Below are 15905 nucleotides of genomic sequence, written 5' to 3'. Positions count from 1 at the left end.
TGGGTCAGTTTTTAAGAGCATCAGAGTAAATCACCAAGCTACTCCAATTTGCGTTAAGGAGATTCAGAATTGCTCTTTTACTTTTTAGTTTGTGAGCACTTAAATTTCTGATTTTTTTTTTTTTTTTTTTTTGGTCTCTCCTCTATTTGCAACATTTTAGAAACTCATGTTATGGTTAATGTGGAAAAAAGTATTGTTTTCAATATATAGCTCTCTTCCTATCTGTACTAAGTTTGAAAATGGTAAAGAGAGGGCTTTAAATTTTGTAATCCCCTAATTGTTGAAAAGTCCTGAAGCTTCTTAAAACTTACTGAAGAGTTGAATTGTGCTGTAACTTTGTTTTCTGTAATTGAAGTCGAAGAGAACCACAGACAAGACTGCATTTCGCGTTAGTCAAATGGCTTGTTTTGAAACTCAAGTGGCATTCTGAAATTTTGATATTGGTTTTTCTTTCCCATGTTTAAGGCTCCTTGAATCGTCAAATAAAAAAGACTTCTGAAGTGTTAGGATGTCTTTAGGTCCTCCTGTGAACCAGCAATGCAGGTGTTTTCTTCTGGATTTTATTTCAGACATCTCTACCGCAGGACCTCTTGGCACGGGCAGCACCACCATCAGCACCACCCTTCGGACCACAACCTGGAGCCCAGGCAGGAGTACCAGCCCCTCCGTGTCAGGAAGAAGGAACCGGAGCACCAGCACCCCATCGCCAGCCGTCGAGGTGCTTAACGACATCACCACACACCTTCCATCAGCATCGCCCCAAATCCCAGCCCTGGAAGAGAGCTGTGAGGCTGTGGAAGCTCGTGAAATCATGTGGTTTAAGACGCGTCAAGGACAGATGGCGAAGCAGCCGTGCCCTGCAGGAACTATAGGTACGTGTGTCCTGCAAAACGAAGCTAAAGGTGTATTGCTACTTTGGCTTTTTGCTTTCCTGGCATTTTCTTGTCTTGTTTATTTGTTGGTGGTGGTGGTTTGGGGTTTGTTTGTTTGCTTTTTGTCACAACATATTTTAACATTTGATTACCTTCTGGACTCAGCTAAATTACAGTTGAAAGCAAAATATTTTCAGAGTTTGAGAATGCAGCCTAAAGAAGTCACAGGTGAGAATCTGCTGGTGCTATTTATGAGACCGGTAGTTCTCAGCCATGCTGTGCAGGTTCTAGGTCAAGTTTCAGCTAAGCTCCAAAGGGACTTCCCTGTGGCTCAGATGGTAAAGAATCCGCCTGCAATGCGAGAGACCTGGGTTCAGTCCCTGGGTTGGGAAGATCCCCTGGAGGAGGGCATGACAACCCATTGCAGTAATCTTGCCTGGAGAGTCCCATGGACAGAGGAGCCTGGCAGGTTGCAGTCCATAGGGTCACAACGAGTAGGAAGACAGAGCAACTGAACGAGGCACAGCCCAAGTTCCAAAGAGCCAGCTCTTCTACACAAAAGCTCAGAGTTCAATCACTGGGCTGGTGGGTGCTAGTTCTCATGCTTGTCACCGTCAAATGTTGATTACACAAAGCTAGACGGAGGAGGCGCTAGTTCTCATGCTTGTTACCATCAAATATATATTACACAAAACTAGACTGAGGACTTCTATATTAGATAATCATTGGAACTACCTATCAGTTAACAAGAGAGAAGATTTAACTATCTTTTATTACCAGTCCTCATAGCTGGCCTTAATAATCAGAGGCTCTTTGTTATCAGGGATGATACTGGTAGGAGCCAACCTCCTCTTACCGAACAACCACTGGAGACATCAATCCTGTGTTGTTTTCTGTAGGGGGCAGTCAAGAACTGGATAGCTCTTTGCCCTCCACCACCACCCCCCGCCCCCCACTTTTTTTCACTGATAACAATTCATAATATCCCAAACCCAGAAATAGTTTGATTTCTTATTGTTACATATAAACCATCATAAAATTAATACTTGATACCCTGCATAAAATTTGAATTATTCTGTAAAATATGTAAATAAAATGAATAGGCAATAGATGTCATTAAACTAGCATTGTTAGGACTCTGTCTCTGGATTTTATTGATTTGATTACTTCAACAGGTTTGTCTTAACAAAGTTTCAATGTGGACACATACTTCTGAATCTCATGGTATATGAAGTGATGAGAAGACCAGAAGATGTATATTGATTTTTATAAAAGTGCACATTTAATTTTTTTCAGCAAAGTATTTAAAATTATTGTGGAATCTTCCTTCCCTTTATGAAGGGGCACAGTGTTTAGTCCCATTGTTTTCCATGGTATTGGAATCAGAAAACATTTTTAATTTCTCTAGCACTGTCCCCCTAATTTTGGACCTCAATTCCTTTATCTCTAAAATAAAAGAGAAATAATAATAGCACCAACTACTTCAGATGTTTGTTGTAGAGGTTAGTGAAGTACTTTTTCTTTGAAAGCAGTTTGCAAACTGTCAAGAACTACAGAAATATGTCGTTATTTTTCTGTGAAAATGAAGAAAGAGATTTAAAGAAAACCTAAAACCCTCCCTTCCAGGTGACTATGTTATGCTGTGGTCTTATTTTTACCCTTTCCCTGTCCCCTCTGATGATCATGTGTTCAGGCCCACACAGTCTTTTCTCACTTGAATTATTGTGATAGCTTCCTCATAGCCCCCGCATCACTCCCCGAAATTCATCCTCCATCCTGCTGCCACAGTTATCTTTCTAAAACCTAAATCAGCCCATTTGTCTCCTCTGCTTAATGGTCTTCATTGATTTTCCAGCACCCGCAGATGACAGACAAGGGCGTTTACGATCTGGCTCTGCCAGCCTTTCCAACTCCATTAAATACAACTCCCCTACCCAGCAGACCTCAATTCAGAACACTTGATTCCCAAAGACAGCATATTTTCCCTTTGCCTGGAATGCCCTTACCCATCTTGCAGACTGATTCCTTTATGACTGAGCTGCCACCTTACATCTGAAAACTCAAGCAATAAGCCCCATGGAGGCTTATTCATCCAATTCATGAAATTATTCCCTGTACCTGGTGTAGTTGTCCGTCAATGCTTTAAAAATACTGAGTGTTTGTTGTGTTGTTTTTCTAATGATAGTTGCTTTGCTTGCCAGGCACTGTAAATGGTACTTTAATAGTCATTACCTCAGTTCAATGATCACAATCTTATCTTCTGCTCATATGTAAAAATATCATGGACATAAAGTCATTATAGGAAAGATTGTTTGAATATTTGAAGCAGACCTATTTCTCTCATTATTTTAGGAGTATCAACTTATCTCTGCCTGGCTCCTGATGGAATCTGGGACCCCCAGGGACCAGACCTTAGCAACTGTTCTTCTCCTTGGGTCAACCATATAACACAGAAGGTAAACTATGTGACTGTCAAGGAAGGCTTTGCCAGTTCTAGATCCTCGGTTGTTGCATATAACTGCTAAAAACAAAATAGCCAATAGTTGTTTTAATTAATGGGGAAAAATTCTCCCATTTTATTTTAACTCAAGATTTCATGACAATTCTAGTATGCTGTGAGCTAATTCTAGAATTTTGTTGTTCTTAAAGGGCAAATCTGTGTATTTCCCCTAAACTGGCAGTATGGCTTATAATAGTTTTATTATTAATACAAATTTTATGGTATTCTGAACTACAGATATAAAAGTCCAAGAGGTATTATAAATCAAACAAGCAAAAGCTTCTAGTATTCATACATACAGATTTTCCTGTGGAAATAATAATTATCAAAAGAAAAAAAATCTACCTTTGGAATCTTAATCCATTTGATAAATGTTCTGTAACCTATTCATTTATCAGTGTTAAAAGTATACACATGTGTGGCAGAATCTTGCAGACTCAAATTTGCAGGGCTTATTTGGTTGCAATATGTTGAACATTTTTATTATTAATGCACTGTGGAGCTTTGAATTGATTTCATTACAAACAGAGACCAGATGTGCATTTATGCCAAAAGGGCTATGGGATGAATCCTTATTATAGCAATTTGTGTGGATTTATGCACTCCTAAAATGGAGAGTCCTTCTATAGCACATTAGCTATGCTGAGGAATTTTTGAAAGAGATTTTTCCTGAGAAATATTACAAGCAATGGCCTCACTAAAAGCCTGTCTGTGCCATTTGCTCTTTTCTCTATTTGTTTTTAACCAGGCTTATCCTCAATAATATACTGTATAATAATCCATAAATATCTACCCAGTAGATCATTTAGCAGATGAGCCATAACTATCTATTTACCCTAAATCATGGAAGACCAGTGGTTATATTGACTCTAGTTACCCTCTTACATATGCATCTCCATACTTGTTGCTATTCATAATGATGCTTCTCCAATTTCAGTACTGTTCCTGCCACAGTTTTTATGTTCTTTGATTTTATTACAATGTAGCTCAGACCCCAGGGCAAATAACTCTTACTGGATGTGATCAGATTAAAAGATCAGTAGCATATCTCCTTACATTAGCAACTTTTAAAAAATATTCCCTACATACTTAGCCTGGGGTTAACATTAATTCAGTAATAATTCACCTAGAAAGCTGTGTTTTCATGATAATTCCTGAATATAGTTGGCATATTTCATTGCAGAAATTACTGGTGACTTTAAATGATAGTATTGCTTAATTCTTTCCTTTCCTCTGCAGACCTGCTAATCTTATGACAAAAGACACAGTTCCTTGCAAAGACCAGACAGTTGTTGCCCATTTGATTTAGGGATGGAATGTTTTTATTTTCTAACAGACATGTTCCATTCTTTTGGAGGGTTTCTGTATAATCCTATAGCATCTGTAAAAATATATTAAGAGTATACAGTTTATTCCATGGTGTATATGTACCACAGCTTCCTTATCCATTCATCTGCTGATGGGCATCTAGGTTGCTTCCATGTCCTGGCTATTATAAACAGTGCTGCGATGAACATTGGGGTGCACGTGTCTCTTTCAGATCTGGTTTCCTCAGTGTGTATGCCCAGAAGTGGGATTGCTGGGTCATATGGCAGTTCTATTTCCAGTTTTTTAAGAAATCTCCACACTGTTTTCCATAGCGGCTGTACTAGCTTGTATTCCCACCAATGGTGTAAGAGGGTTCCCTTTTCTCCACAGCCTCTCCAGCATTTATTGCTTGTAGACTTTTGGATAGCAGCCATCCTGACTGGCGTGTAATGGTACCTCATTGTGGTTTTGATTTGCATTTCTCTAATAATGAGTGATGTTGAGCATCTTTTCATGTGTTTGTTAGCCATCTGTATGTCTTCTTTGGAGAAATGTCTGTTTAGTTCTTTGGCCCATTTTTGAATTGGGTCATTTATTTTTCTGGAATTGAGCTTCAGGAGTTGCTTGTATATTTTTGAGATTAATACTTTGTCTGTTTCTTCATTTGCTATTATTTTCTCCCAATCTGAGGGCTGTCTTTTCACCTTACTTATAGTTTCCTTTGTAGTGCAAAAGCTTTTAAGTTTCATTAGGTCCCATTTGTTTAGTTTTGCTTTTATTTCCAATATTCTGGGAGGTGGGTCATAGAGGATCTTGCTGTGATTTATGTCGGAGAGTGTTTTGCCTATGTTCTCCTCTAGGAGTTTTATAGTTTCTGGTCTTACATTTAGATCTTTAATCCATTTTGAGTTTATTTTTGTGTATGGTGTTAGAAAGTGTTCTAGTTTCATTCTTTTACAAGTGGTTGACCAGTTATCCCAGCACCACTTGTTAAAGAGGTTGTCTTTTTTCCATTGTATATCCTTACCTCCTTTGTCAAAGATAAGGTGCCGTTAAAAAGAATTCATTTGAACCAGTCCTAATGAGATGGATGAAACTGGAGCCCCTTATACAGAGTGAAGTAAGCCAGAAAGATAAAGAACATTACAGCATACTAACGCATATATATGGAACTTAGAAAGATGGTAACGATAACCCTATATGCAAAACAGAAAAAGAGACACAGAAATATAGAACAGACTATGGAACTCTGTGGGAGAAGGTGAGGGTGGGATGTTTCAAAAGAACAGCATGTATACTATCTATGGTGAAACAGATCACCAGCCCAGGTGGGATGCATGAGACAAGTGCTCGGGCCTGGTGCACTGGGAAGACCCAGAGGAATCGGGTGGAGAGGGAGGTGGGAGGGGGGATCGGGATGGGGAATACGTGTAAATCTATGGCTGATTCATATCAATGTATGACAAAACCCACTGAAATGTTGTGAAGTAATTAGCCTCCAACTAATAAAAAATTAAAAAAAAAAAAAGAGTATACAGTTTAGATAGTTGAAATTTATAATACCTTAGCTAGATTACTTATAAATTTGTAGAATTGTCAAACATTTAATAGTGGGCTTTTGAGCCCTGCAAATTGACTTATGTGCTTATTGCCTGGTCAGTGTTGGAGCCGGTGTTTAATTGGGTCTACCTTAATCAAGACATCATGCTTAGCCACAACACTAGCTACACAGTGAACAGATCATGATGGCCTTTATATCCCACACCCACTTAGCTAGTCTCTCTTCACTTCTCTCCACTCTTTTCCTTGGTGTATCCATTATACCTCCAACTATTTATGCCATTCATTAAACATAATTGTAGTTGAACAGGTAACCACAAAACTCCAACACATTTAAATATTGATGTTGTAAACCTCTGAGAGAGAATCTTCATGTACTTCCCATAGTGATTTGTCTCTGTTTTCTCTCCCTCCTCCCCAAAGCATCTTCCCCAGAATTCATCCCTTTCCTCATTTCCTCCCTCAGTACCCAAGTCCCAACAGCAAATAGATGGAACCTGTGCAGAGAGTTTGTTTACAGTATTGGGGGAGCAAAGGTGAACTGCAAGGGATTGAGAGGAATCCCAGTGCTAGGAACCCGGATGGAGCTGTTCCCAACCCCAGGCCTATGGTTGCCAGATCAAAGGAATGATGGAAAATTGGTAACAGAGTGTCTTGGAGAGGAAAGATGACCTCTAGACAAGAGACGCATCCTAGCCTCAGGCAACTTTTCAGAAAAGATCTAGGGGAATAAATATTCTGATCTCACCCACCCCCACCCCTCTTACCTGGCCTCACCTGCCCGGCCTCCCCACTAGCCAAACCCACACAAAAGCCAGAGGGAGAGATGTTGTCTTCATCATATCATGTAAGTCCATTTCCTAAGACAGAAAAGGATGGAGGAGGATGGGAAGGGTCTTCCCCGACTAAGAAATGGAAGGTATCCAGCAGAGTTCAGTTTTTCTTCACTCCTCTCACCCCTCCTCCCTTTCCCAGCCCCCTCTTCCTCTCTTTACTGCCTCTCTCTTCCCACCTTCCTTTCTCTTGCTCCATCCTCTTTCCTCTGCTCTGACCTCCTCATTTTTCTTATGTTTTATGCCATGTTGAAAAACTTAAAGTGAAATAGGTATCTGATTTATTCCTCCCCTCCTCCACTCACTGTAGTTCTGAGAATTTTTAAAGTAGAGGAACACTGTTTACCCCCAATAACAGTATAGATGGGGCGAGGGGGGGAGAGGGAGTGATTCTCTCATTTCAACAGTATATTCAGTTTCCCCTACCCAAGTTTGTGGGTACTGCTGTAGATTGCAAATATGCATAAATAAATGGATCACAATGCTTACTTTAGTTGGAAAAAGCAAACATTATCATTTTTCTTAAGAAATGAGTTGTGTTTTTCCTCCTGCAGTCAGGCAAGGAGGGAAAAATCAAGCACAGAATCTTGATGGTTTTGTGATTCACAAATGAAGTCAGGCCACTTATATATTGGTGAAATGATAGATTAAATTTTGAGTGGTATTATAGAGTAGATTACATTTCACTAGAGAAAATATAAGCCTTTAAAGTCAGAGAAATTTGTTAAACACTGGCCATAATACTTTCATAGTCGTGAGATTTAATAAAAAGCCAAATTTGTGTAGAAAAGAAAAGGAAAATTTACCTCAGCAGCAACGGGGGAGTGTAGAGGCAGAGAAGGAAGGAGAAATTGGTAGGTGAGTGGATAAATAGATGGGCAGGTGGACAGAACGGTAGATACAAAGATAAATAGATGATTGGATAAAAAGATTAGATAGTGAAGCTGAGTACATGTCTTCAAATTAATGTTTTAAAAACATTTTCCTGTTTATGGAAGCCAACAAATTAGTTTAGAGCTCTGCTTTCTCAGATACATGTGATGAAATATCTGATTTTCTCACCTTTCTCAAAGACTTTTCACTGAAATCATAATCTCTGGCTTTAGTTTGACCTGTAGCTTGAACTGAAGTTTTCAAAAAGTTTATATTTTCTATTTTTGCATATCTGTAAAGAATTCATTGCACTTTATAATCCCTCGTACCTTTTTTTAAATTGAAAACTGTGAAATTCTAATTGTGAAGACCCTCCATATTTATAATATTTACATGTAAAATGAGATCTGCTTCCTACTTCATTAACTGGTCCAAGTATTATATGAAAAAGAAACACCTGAATTGTTAGTGGGAAATAGTCTTTCTGTTTCTAGCAAACTAAAGTATCTTTTCTTTTGTCTGCACACAAGTTACTGACAGATTTTGAGATAATGTAAGGTTCTTCCTGCATTTTCTAAAGAAGGATGTGTAGATCTAGAAATGGTAATGCTGTTTTATATTATGTGCTTGCTAAGTTGCTTCAATAGTGTCCAATTCTGTGCAACCCTATAGACTGTAGCCCCACAGGCTTCTGTCCGTGGAGATTCTCCAGGCAAGAATACTGGAGTGGGTCGCCAGGCCCTTCTCCAGGGGATCTTCTTGACCTAGGGATGGAACTAACATCTCTTACATCACCTGCACTGGCGAGGTCTTTACCACTAGCACAACCTGGGAACCCCTTTACAGTACGAAATAAGCCAGCTGTTTGTTCTGGAACTATGGTTGAAGCCTGCCACCCAGATCTTAATTTTACCATTCTTTTAGCACCCATAGATCTACTATGGAATAAAAGTAAATTGCTTATTAATTTTATCAGAGATTTGTGGCATTTCCACATCTTGAAGCTTAACTAGCTTACATTCAGTTGTAAGGTAGAGGCATTTTATTGTCTATAAACCCACTTGACTCAGATTCATAAAAAAATAGGTAGATCTTTCAAAGAAATGGTAGCTTTGTACTTAAACACTGAAACTCCTCCATGAATTGTTTTGCCACCTTATTAATGTTTGATGCAATAAATCCCATGAAATGTCAAAGCTTATTTCAAATAAAACTGTTTTTTCTTGTGTCACAATTTGAAATGCAAATAGTATCCATCTCTGTCATAATTATTATCCTTAACTACAGCGGCAGGGTTTCCCCTCCCCTATTCAAGCTCTAGGTATAATCCCACCATTTCAATACAGGCATTAATTTACTAATCCTCACAAAACTTATAAGATTTCTCAGTATGCATGTACTTATTTCTGAGGGATAATTTTAGCAGAATTTATTAAAAGGATTGTTAGACATTGTAATGATGTCTTTAAGCTAGAATAAGCGAAATAACTATTTCAGTCTTGCTTCTTTGCACAGAAGACTTGAGGTAGATGTAAGATATGTGTACATTTTTGTATGGAAATAGGATAATAATAACTGTGGTGAGTGAAATAAATAGGACAATCAGAAAAAAAGAGTAGCTTCTGGATGCCACTGGAAAGAATATGTTTAAAGCAGGCCTGGTCTGGAGAGGCAAACTTTGAACTGAGCTTGAACCTTAAAGTCATCGTCTCTATCAGTCAGCCAGTTCAGTCGCTCAGTTGTGTATGACCCTTTGCAACCCCATGGACTGCAGCACACCAGGCCTCCCTGTCCATCACCAACTCCCAGAGTTTACTCAAACTCATGCCCATTGAGTTGGTGATGCCATCCAAACATTTCTTGCTCTGTCATCCCCTTCTCCTCCCGCCTTCAATCTTTCCCAATATCAGGTCTTTTCAAATGAGTCAGCTCTTTGCATCAGGTGGCCAAAGTATTGGAGTTTCAGCTTCAACTTTGGTCTTTCCAATGAACATTCAGGACTGATTTCCTTTAGGATAAACTGGTTGGATCTCCTTGCAGTCCAAAGGACTCTCAAGAGTCTTCTCCAACACCACAGTTCAAAAGCATCAATTCTTCGGCACTCAACTTTCCCTATAGTCCAACTCTGACATCCATATATGACTACTGGAAAAACCAAAGCATTGATTGGATGGACCTTTGCTGGCAAAGTAATGTCTCTGCTTTTTAATATGGTATCTAGGTTGGTCATAACTTTTCTACCAAGGAGCAAGCGTCTTTTAATGTCATGGTTGCAGTCAACATCTGCAGTGATTTTGGAGCCCCCAAAAATAAAGTCAGGCACTGTTTCCCCATCTATTTGCCATGAAGTGATGGGACCATATGCCAGGATCTTTGTTTTCTGAATGTTGAGCTTTCAGCCAACTTTTTCATTCTTCTCTTTCACTTTCATCAAGAGGCTTTTTAGTTCTTCTTCACTTTCTGCCAGAAGGGTGGTGTCATCTGCATATCTGAAGTTATTGATATTTCTCCTGGCAAACTTGATTCCAGCTTGTGCTTCTTCCAGCCAAGCATTTCTCATGATATACTCTGCATATAAGTTAAATAAGCAGGGTGACAATATACAGCCTTGACGTACTCCGTTCCCAATTTGGAATCAGTCTGTTGTTCCATGTCTAGTTCTAACTGTTGCTTCCTGACCTGCATACAGATTTCTCAAGAGGCAAGTCAGGTGGTCTGATATTCGCATCTCTTTCAGAATTTTCCACAGTTTATTGTGATCCACACAGTCAAAGGCTTTGGCATAGTCAATAAAGCAGAAATAGATGTTTCTGTGGAACTCTCTTGCTTTTTCGATGATCCAGCAGATGTTGGCAATTTGATCTCTGGTTCCTCTGCCTTTTCGAAAACCAGCTTGAACATCTGGAAGTTCTCGGTTCATGTATTGCTGAAGCCTGGCTTGGAGAATTTTGAGCATTACTTTACTAGCATGTGAGATGAGTGCAGTTGTGCATTAATTTGAGCTTTCTTTGGCATCGCCTTTCTTAGGGATTGGAATGAAAACTGACCTTTTCCAGTTCCATGGCCACTGTTGAGTTTTCCAAATTTGCTGGCATATTGAGTGCAGCACTTTCACAGCATCATCTTTTAGGATTTGAAATAGCTCAACTGGAATTCCTTCACCTCCACTAGCTTTGTTCGTAGTAATGCTTTCTAAGGCCCACTTGACTTCACATTCCAGGATGTCTGGCTCTAGGTGACTGATCACACCATCATGATTATCTGGGCCATGAAGATCTTTTTTGTACAGTTCTTCTGTGTTCTTGCCACTTCTTCTTAATATCTTCTGCTTCTGTTAGGTCCCTACCATTTCTGTCCTTTATTGAGCCCATGTTTGCATGAAATGTTCCCTTGGTATCTCTAATTTTCTTGAAGAGATCTCTAGTCTTTCCCATTCTATTGTTTTCCTCTATTTCTTTGCACTGATCACTGAGGAAGGCTTTCTTATCTCTCCTTGCTATTCTTTGGAACTCTGCATTCAAATGGAAATATCTTTCCTTTTCTCCTTTGGTTTTTGCTTCTCTTCTTCTCACAACTATTTGTAAGGCCTCCTCAGAAAGCCATTTTGCTTTTTTGCATTTCTCTTTCTTGGTTGCTCCCTGTCTCCTGTACAATGTCCCAAACTTCCATCCATATTTCATCAGGCACTCTGTCTATCAGATCTAGTCCCTTAAATCTATTTCTCCCTTCGACTGCATAATCGTTAGGGATTTGATTTAGGTCACACCTGAATGGTCTAGTCGTTTTCCCTACTTTCTTCAATTGAAGTCTGAATTTGGCAAGAGGGAGTTCATGATCTGAGCCACAGTCAGCTCCGGGTCGTTTTTGCTGACTGTATAGAGCTTTTCCACCTTTGGCTGCAAAGAATAGTAGCTGTGGGAGAATCCAACTGATGGCACCACTGCCATTAACAAGAAGCCTGGAAATGAGTCTTGGTGCCTCCCTCTCATTCCTCTCACACATCCAATCAGAGAGTAAGCCTATCTGTACTTATAAATCTCTCCCAAAAAGGCCACTCTTCATTTTCCCTGCTGCTCCAATCCTAATCCACAGCAGCTTTTTCTACTGTGTTAGCTTCATAGTAGGTCCCCTTTCACTCACTCCTGAAACCTCTAATCCATTCCACTGAGTTTCATTCCAAACATAAGCCTGACCAGACCACTCCTATTTAGACTCTTTAATACCATCACATTGCTCTTAGCACAATTTCCCAAAATCGTCATCCTGACTTCCAAGTGCTACCACTGTTCTGCTCCTGCTCATCTCTCCAGCTGCCTGAAGCCCAGACACAAGTCCCCTTCGTGCAGGACCCTTAAGTCTCCCTGCACCTCTTTCCTCAAAGCTTCTCTCTCTGCCTAGAAGCCCCTCTCCTCATCCCAACCTAATATTCTCTTTTCTATTTCTTCTCAAATTAAACATCCTTTCTCAGAGAAGCATTTCCTAAATTATTCCCTAACTTCAAACACCAGGCTAAACTGCCTTTAGGGCTTCCCTGGTGGTTCAGTGGTTAAGAATCCACCTTGCAATGCAAGAGACACCTGTTCAATTCCTGGTCCGAGAAGGTCCCACCTGTATCAGGGCAGTTGCGCCCATGTGCCACAACTAGCGAGCCGGCACTCGGGCTCCTGTGAGCTGCAACTAGTGAGCCCACGCGTCACAACTACTGAAGCCTGATCACCCTAGATCCCGTGCTCCACAAGGGAGGTGACCACAAGGAGAAGCCCGTACACTGCAACCAGAGAGAGTCCAGAAGCAGCAACGAAAACCCAGCACTGCAAAAAATAAACAAATATTTAAAAAAATTAAAAACGAAGCTGCCTTTAAATTTGATCCACTGCACTGGGATTCTGGATTGAATTCAAAAAAATTAAAGTTAAATAATTGTGCAGTTAACTTATTAATAGCTCTTCCCAGATCCTATTATGGGAAACCAGTTTACTTTCCATTTTATCCCCAGATGTTAGTATAGTGTTATTCATAGAATTTCAAATTGTGGTTAAATAACAAATGGACATATAGAATGATAGAACAGTTTTTGAAATTATAAATAAAGATTTTTTGTTCTTAAAAACTGTATATATATATATATATGTATGACTATATATATATATATGTACATGTATACATGTACACAATTTATGCTATGTGGGTAACAGATTGAATTCTGAAGGTATAAATTTTTTTTTTAATTTCTTTTCCACTTTTAGTACCCTGTCTTCCCAAACCATGGTTATTCTAGACTTCACTTATTTATATAGCATCCTCTTGGCTCTCTCCCTACTAGTCCCCATCAGAATTTTATCTTACCGGGTCACCCTCAACTTGTCTTTTAACTTTCAACTTATTTGATATTTTCTGTTGCTTTCTTACCTAGTTCCAGGTCTTTATTACCCCTGTACTATATTCCCATAACACCTCACAGACATTATCTTATAATTGCATTTTTGAATTAATACTATCTGCTTTTATGTACCCCGCATACCAAGCAGTAGAATATGAGCTTCCTGAATGTGAGCAAAACTGCATATAACATTTGACTTTACTTGTTTAGGAAATAACAAGTGTCCAAATGATTGTTAGATGAATGAAATAATTTTTAATATTCTTTAATTTTTTAATATTTTTTAATTTTTTAATATTACTACTATAATTTCTTCAATTTTAAGAAGAGGGGATCATAATAAATAACTAGTTGTATCTAATTTTATTTTTCTTTAAATATGGTTTTCACATTTTTATTTTAAACATTTTTTTATAACTTATCTATACTTTAGTTTGTTTTTTTTCTGTTGCAGCTTTCTTGTTGGTGAACTTTGAGTTCCAGACTTCTTTTGTAGAATTGATTTGATTTATTCTTCATAAATAAATACTTCTTGAATGCTAAAACATAATAACTATTTTTAAGATAAATTACTGATGATTTTTGTACTTGACTCACCATTTACAGCAACACATTATCTTTCATTGACACGTACATTGGCAACATCATTATCTTTTATGTTGAAAACAGTTATATTTTGACTTGTCGTCTATATTTTCAGCTTTTTCATTACTGTATTTTTAAAAAATTTAAATTTTTATATTAGGAATTAAATAGACCTTCTTTTTTATCTTATCATGTCCTACCCCAATATTATAATAATTAATACTGAAAACAACATTTGTACAACTACCCAGAACAAGAAAAATAAATTGAATTGCAATATGAAAATACCTATTATTTTTTTCTGTTTGTTAAGTAATTTTTCTTTTCATAATGTTCCCTGATAGCTGTAATGATAGTCAGTAGTTGCATCTTTAGTTTTGAAGATAATGTGTTAAAGAAATTCTATTACTTATTCCAGTAGATACCAGCCTTTTTCCAAAAGGGCTCATTTAATTGAATCACAAGACTCCAGAGGTCCATATGCCTTGACATTTTCTCATAGAAAAAGTACTATGTGGTAATAAAGACATAGAAGAAAACAATAGAATAATAATGATAATAGTAACAATGGTAATAAAACAATTACACAAGAGCACAATGCTTAACAAAGTAAAACAGTAGTAATTTCACAGCTATGTTCATTTTTATGAGAATAGCATAGGTGCAACACAATAGCAAATGTAAGACTCTGTGCATGGTGCACTGATTAAAAGAATATTCCTTTGGAATATTATAGGAACTCCAGCCGTCTGGATACTCGTGTGCACAGGGGTTTTGTAACATTGTTAAGTAATCGTATCAGCTGTTCAGACTTAATTGATGGAATGCTGAATCTGAACACTTTGTGAATACTAGCATTTCACCAATTTAATTAATGAATACTGAATTTTATAAATCATTAATGAGTTAATAGATTACTAGTAAATAGCTCTAAATTGTATATAATGATTAAATATATGGCTTATAATCACATTTATGTCACTTTGTGAGCACTTCAAAGTACTTTCATGATCCATCAGTGGGTCATGAATGCTACTTTGATCTACATTGACTTTGTTACACATTTATCCTTGAACCTTATAATGTATTCCATTTGGTCTTACAAGTATCTTTCTTTTTCAGGCCCTGATGATATTTTACAAATTCAATAAATTTAGTGTGGGTGTTTTTCTTTTTTCATTTTAAAGGTTTTTAAAAAGTAACAATTAAGCATATAATACTTTAATATATTCTTCTTACTATATATTTTCTTGTAAAATTTAAGCATTGAACAAAATGATTCTTTCAATTTCCATCTTTCAATTTTGTCCTGTGTTTAAACATACACACACACATATATATATATAAACACACAAAATATATACATATAATATTTATTTTTCATAGCACATTTATATGCTGCTCAAGTAGTATTCATATTTCACAAATACTATGCCTATATATATTAGTATATTTATGATTTTTATACTTGCATTTATTTTAAGTCAATATTGCATGTTGAAGATTGATGTTAGCAATATTTTTCTCTTTATTACAAAGCTGTTGTATAGTATTCCATAATTTTTATATATATGTCCAGTTTTGCACAGACATAACCCATTTTGTTTTCTATTATAAGCAAGCTGGAATGAATATCTTTGAACATTTCCCTTTCCTAACAGTGGGATTATTTTGTTATGGCTGATAGTGATAAGAAAAATCTGTCTTATACAGTCTGCACATTTCAGAGTTTAATAGACACTATAATTTACATAGGAAGTATACAAATATACACATCCAGTAGTAGTTTATGATTGTCATATACATTTATACAAATCTTTGCCAACACTTGGTTACTAAACTTTTTTTGCATATTTGAATTAGGATTTTCTATAAACTTAAGAATGTGATTGTTAACAATTTAGGTATTCCAGTTGCTCCAATTTATTCATTTATTTCTTTAACATTTAGTCCTGCTACAAACATATTAAGTATCCCTGCATAAATAGTGGTAA

At 37.4% G+C, this 15905-nt stretch overlaps 1 protein-coding gene across 12 annotated transcripts in view; it reads left to right on the top strand.

The window, feature by feature from the left end:
- ADGRL3 (adhesion G protein-coupled receptor L3) overlaps window positions 1-15905 on the top strand; it is a 923733-nt gene that overhangs the window by 740132 nt on the left and 167696 nt on the right. For 8 of the 12 annotated variants that reach the window (XM_043906659.1, XM_043906657.1, XM_043906653.1 and 5 more), the window contains 2 exons: window positions 570-872; window positions 3225-3328. In XM_043906659.1, the coding sequence (XP_043762594.1) occupies window positions 570-872; window positions 3225-3328 (407 nt within the window). The remainder of the gene's footprint in view (window positions 1-569; window positions 873-3224; window positions 3329-15905) is intronic. The other 4 variants (XM_043906658.1, XM_043906651.1, XM_043906654.1 and 1 more) reach the window with 1 other exon arrangement.

The sequence above is a fragment of the Cervus elaphus genome, chromosome 6, assembly GCF_910594005.1.
Source record: "Cervus elaphus chromosome 6, mCerEla1.1, whole genome shotgun sequence".
In the NCBI taxonomy this organism is placed as follows: domain Eukaryota; kingdom Metazoa; phylum Chordata; class Mammalia; order Artiodactyla; family Cervidae; genus Cervus; species Cervus elaphus.
The sequence above is the reverse complement of the archived record's forward strand: the minus strand, read 5'-3'. Positions and strand labels throughout refer to the sequence as shown.